The sequence below is a fragment of the Octodon degus genome, unplaced genomic scaffold (assembly GCF_000260255.1).
Source record: "Octodon degus isolate 3935 unplaced genomic scaffold, OctDeg1.0 scaffold00216, whole genome shotgun sequence".
NCBI lineage: Eukaryota > Metazoa > Chordata > Mammalia > Rodentia > Octodontidae > Octodon > Octodon degus.
The window spans coordinates 1,002,338-1,006,579 of NW_004524792.1; the positions used below are offsets into that span (position 1 = coordinate 1,002,338).

The 4,242-nt window shown below is 51.3% G+C and overlaps 1 protein-coding gene across 1 annotated transcript in view; it reads right to left on the reverse strand.

Moving 5' to 3' along the window:
- The window catches only part of Ralbp1 (ralA binding protein 1), a gene marked incomplete at its 3' end in the record, with an annotated part of 22,679 nt that overhangs the window by 1,465 nt on the left and 16,972 nt on the right, over positions 1–4,242 (reverse strand). Inside the window, exons 5-8 of the mRNA XM_004645059.2 lie at positions 4,060–4,242; positions 2,302–2,463; positions 1,239–1,370; positions 2–109 (exon numbers count right to left, since the gene is read on the reverse strand). The exon at positions 4,060–4,242 is cut by the window's right edge and continues 3 nt beyond it. Coding sequence (XP_004645116.1) covers positions 2–109; positions 1,239–1,370; positions 2,302–2,463; positions 4,060–4,242 — 585 coding nt within the window. The remainder of the gene's footprint in view (position 1; positions 110–1,238; positions 1,371–2,301; positions 2,464–4,059) is intronic.

Sequence of the window (4,242 nt, forward strand, 5' to 3'; positions counted from 1 at the left end):
CCTGGGCAAGCAAAATGTTTATAACTTCTTCATTTTCATTCATCTCTTCTTTGGAAACATCCTCTTTTGACAGGCTGGCGATCTCCTGGGCAATCTTGGTTTCACACTCCTGCCCACCAAGACAGGGAGACAGCAGTCAGCGCGCGAGCTGCAGGCTCCCCCTCACTCCCTAAGTCTGCCTGCTTCCCAGCGTGTGGTGGCGCACACACACAACCCTAGCCCGGGGAGGCTGAGGCAAAAGGACTGCCGAGAGTTTGAGGCTGCGTGGCCCGGGCTATATAGTGTGTTCAAGGCCAGACCAGACTACACAGCAAAACCCTGTCTCAAAAAGAAAAGGAGCTGCACACTTCTCCAAGATAACAAGCCAACAGGATGAAACCTTTGGAGCATTTTGTGAGCCAGTGAGCAGAGTAAATCAACGAGTAGGAGTAAGTCACAGCACCCAGAAAATGTAAAGGCTGTGAGTGCGGCTCAGCCTTCACAAGACCTAGGGGGGCATAAAGAACAAAGAAGCAGAAAACCAGCAGAGACGACAGTGCATCCCTCTACATCAGCACTGGCTGCACACCATGACGACTGTTACCCAAAAGAGAGCCAGAAGCAAGAGACACGAACCGAGTCTCCCATCTAGGCCGCTCGTCCACTCCCCAGCCTGCTGTGGCTTGCTGAGGCTCAGAGCACTGTCTGGCCCCACTGCTGCTGGTGGCGCCTGGGTATCCAGCGGCTCAGAGACCTGGGAAGTGTGGAACGCAGCGCCGGGCCATGCGCACTCAGCACTGAGCCCCACACACAGCTGGCAGGGTGCGGGGTCTGGCCCTGCCCTCCTCCCTGAACAAGAGAGAGCCTGCCAGCCCCAAGGCCGTGAGGTTCCGCGTCCCATCCCTGCTGGTCCTCAGCATGCTGAGCAAAGGTGCGACCCAGCAGGACATGACCCAATCTCTCTTAGTAAAACTGTCTTTTAATTAAATAAAACTTTCCTAAGTTAATGCAACATTGACTGGGCTCAGTACCAGTACCCCTAGGGCAGGAACATAGCTCAGTGCACAGTGCTTGCCTGGCCAGCGTGAGGTCCTCAGTTCCACTCCTGGTTCCCACCCGTAACCCTGAATGTAGAACGCTGGCGGGGATATGGATCCGGGTGTAAACGTTTTTAAAAGACAGAATTTATAGTAGTGTGTAAGTCTCCAGCACATTTTTTATTCTTAAATATGATGTATCACAACAATAAATCAACTCACCTGTCTTTTAGCTTCTCTCAGTTTTCGTTTGAGGGCTGTCAAAATTCTTTGTACTTCCCATAATCTTTCTTCTTTAGATAAATCCTTCACTCCACCCTGCAAATCTCGATGTAAACAATTCAAAAGAAACTCCTAGAAAACAAGAGCACGCCTTAAGCATCACGTGCCCTCTGCGTCTCCCTGTGAAGATGCGAGCACCTCCTTTCCCTGAGCACTGGGCAGTGAGCCACAGCACTGGCTGTTTCCCGAGGATCTGCCGAGCAAGCGGACTCAACAGCTGCTGGGAGCAAGGCTGGGGGCTGGTGGCGCTGACCCATGCAGCATGGACAACAACTACTACAGACGCCCCAGTGGCGCACCCCAAACCCGGAGCTCTAAGCATGGGATGGAGGAGCAGGGAGCTTGTGACATGGCACCTATAATCAGATGCACTTAAATGTCTTACTGCATCTTGAATTTCTTATTTGACACACAACACAGCAGTATGACAGGGTGAATCTTGGTTCTCGAGCCTACGAATCACAGGTCAGTTGTTAACTCCCCTAAACTTAGCCTTCCTATGCATAAAATATGGCCAAGGAGAACCTTCTCCAGATAAACATCACCACAGGCCTGGACATTTGGAAACTGTCACATCAAGCCTGCAGCAGGATGCATTTTACAGTAAGCACGCCATCAGCTGGACCTGGGGGCGCACGCCTGGAGTCCAGCACTTGGGAGGCTGAGGCAGGACTACCACCATGAGTTGGAGGCCAATCTGGGCTACACAGTGAGTTCAGCACCACTCTAAACTACACAATAAGAGCCTGTCCCCAAAAAACAGAACAAAACAAAAATAGACCACCAACGCTGAAGAGTGTTTAGCGACTGGCCTAAAACCAGGGCATTCTATGGAGCAGAACAGCTTCGAACAGTATTTTCACCTAAAATCTGGTGCCCTTTCCCAACAATGCCTCAATGTGGGTGACAGGAACAGTGCCTCACACGCCCCCACATGGGCACTTGGGACAGAGCCCACTGTCCTGTCCCCATAGCACCCGCCACAGGCAGGTCAAAGACATGCCTGTCTCCGGATCTCCTCCTTGATGCCAGCCTGGGTCTCGGGCAGTGTGGGCATCGTGGCCATGTTGGACCATCGCAGAGGCCTTGTCACCTGCTTCAGTACCACGTTCCCGAAGAGCTCCTGAACATGCGTGAAAAGCACATATAGAACCCGATTGCTGATCTGGAAGAAAGGAAAAAGATTTGCAAAACAACAAAATTATTTTGTTTTTGTGTATCACACAGCACAAGCTGAGCCCTGAACACGTGCATGGAAATTCTCAGGAATGACACGATGTGCTTTGCTAGCTAGGGGCCAACGGAATGCTTAGTCTGTTTTTTGTTTTTGTTTTTATTTTTGGTATTTTGTGTGGGGTCTCACTAGGCAGCTCAGACTCGTAGTGATCCTCCTGTTTTCAGCCTCTCCAGTGCTGGGATTATAGGCATACGCCACCATGCCTGGACTTGGTTGCCTGCTCAGCACACCCGGAGGCTGGGCCAGCGCAGCATGTGGTGCCAGGGATCGAACCCGAGTCCCTGCAAGGGCCAACTTAAGGGAGTGTCAAGCTGCAGGCACAGCATGCAGACATGGAAATCAAAATCCGGGCAGGTGCAGACGCCGCTGCCTGTCAGCTCGTTCTTTTCTTTCCTGGCACTGTCAGGCGACCTGAGAAAAGCACCCACTTCATCTCCATGTCCTTCATCTCCAAGTCAGGAGGCCTCCTGAGGGTTGGTGGGAGGCTGCAGAGACAGAGGCCCTGGGCCCACCGCACCACCGGAGGCTGGGAGCACAGGCTGCAGGCTGGAACAACCAGAGTCAGTTCCCAGCACTGCGCCACCATTACCCATGAAGGGTAACATCTACCAGATTCTGAAATCCAGACTAACGATTACTTTAATTTGAGACAAGAAACATCTTGCTTGTAAGAGAAAATCAATATAAGCAATAAAACAATCTTTAAAGAAACATAACAGTGACAATGATTTATGCCAAAAGGAGTTAAAATTAAAAATCTAACTATTATGCCACGGTTTTTTAGCCTACGGTATCAGTAACCTGAGCAGCAGCAAAGGACAGGACAGCAAACCACCCTCCACTGCCACAAGCCTTGCTTGGATGGACAGTCCTGCAGTGAGCTACACCCACAGTCTTTTTGTTTTTGAGACACGGCTCACTTAATGCCCAGGCTGGACTCAAATCTCTGATCCTCCTGCCTCAGCCTTCCAGACTGCATGACAGGTATACACAGTTCTGATACCAGTCTTTACAAATGAAACTCTCAATAAATTCTTGACCAAACAAATTACTGTAGGCTCCCTTTGTACCTGAGCTTGACCTGTCTGTGATATAACTGAGCCGTACTACTACTTGATAAAGTAACTGGAGTATTCAAAATTTTATACCTGGGTGCTGTACCTGCCGGCCCTCCCGAGTTCTTAACTGCTCACACCACTCATCTAGAGCAGGTGTTCAAACACACGCCACTCAAATTTTACAGCTGCACACTAAGGGTCAAATGTGCTCCTCATCTTAAACGTGCCCCCCCCCCCAACTAATGAAGGAAAAGCCCTGCAGTCCACCCATCTCTTACCCACCCTCTGGACTCCCTCTTCACAGAGGATTCAGCAACAGGCAAGGCCCGGTGCACCTCAGTGGCACCGCACTTAACTGGCATATACAAGGCCTTGGTTTGATCCCCAGCACCACCAAAACCAGAAACAAAATGTCAGAACACGCCCCTGCCCTCCCACGGCAGTGCTAGCTGCAGAGGGCCAGTACCTGCACAGTCGGGCTGAGCACTATGGAGATGTTCTGGACGTTCATCTTGGTCTCCAGCTCCTTGGCGATGACGTGGTCCATGTGCACGACCAGCCAGGAGATGAGCAGGCCGTTGCACTCGGGCAGCTCCCTGAGCAAGCGCTGGAACTCCTGCACCTTCTCGCTCTCCGTGGCCCTCCCACA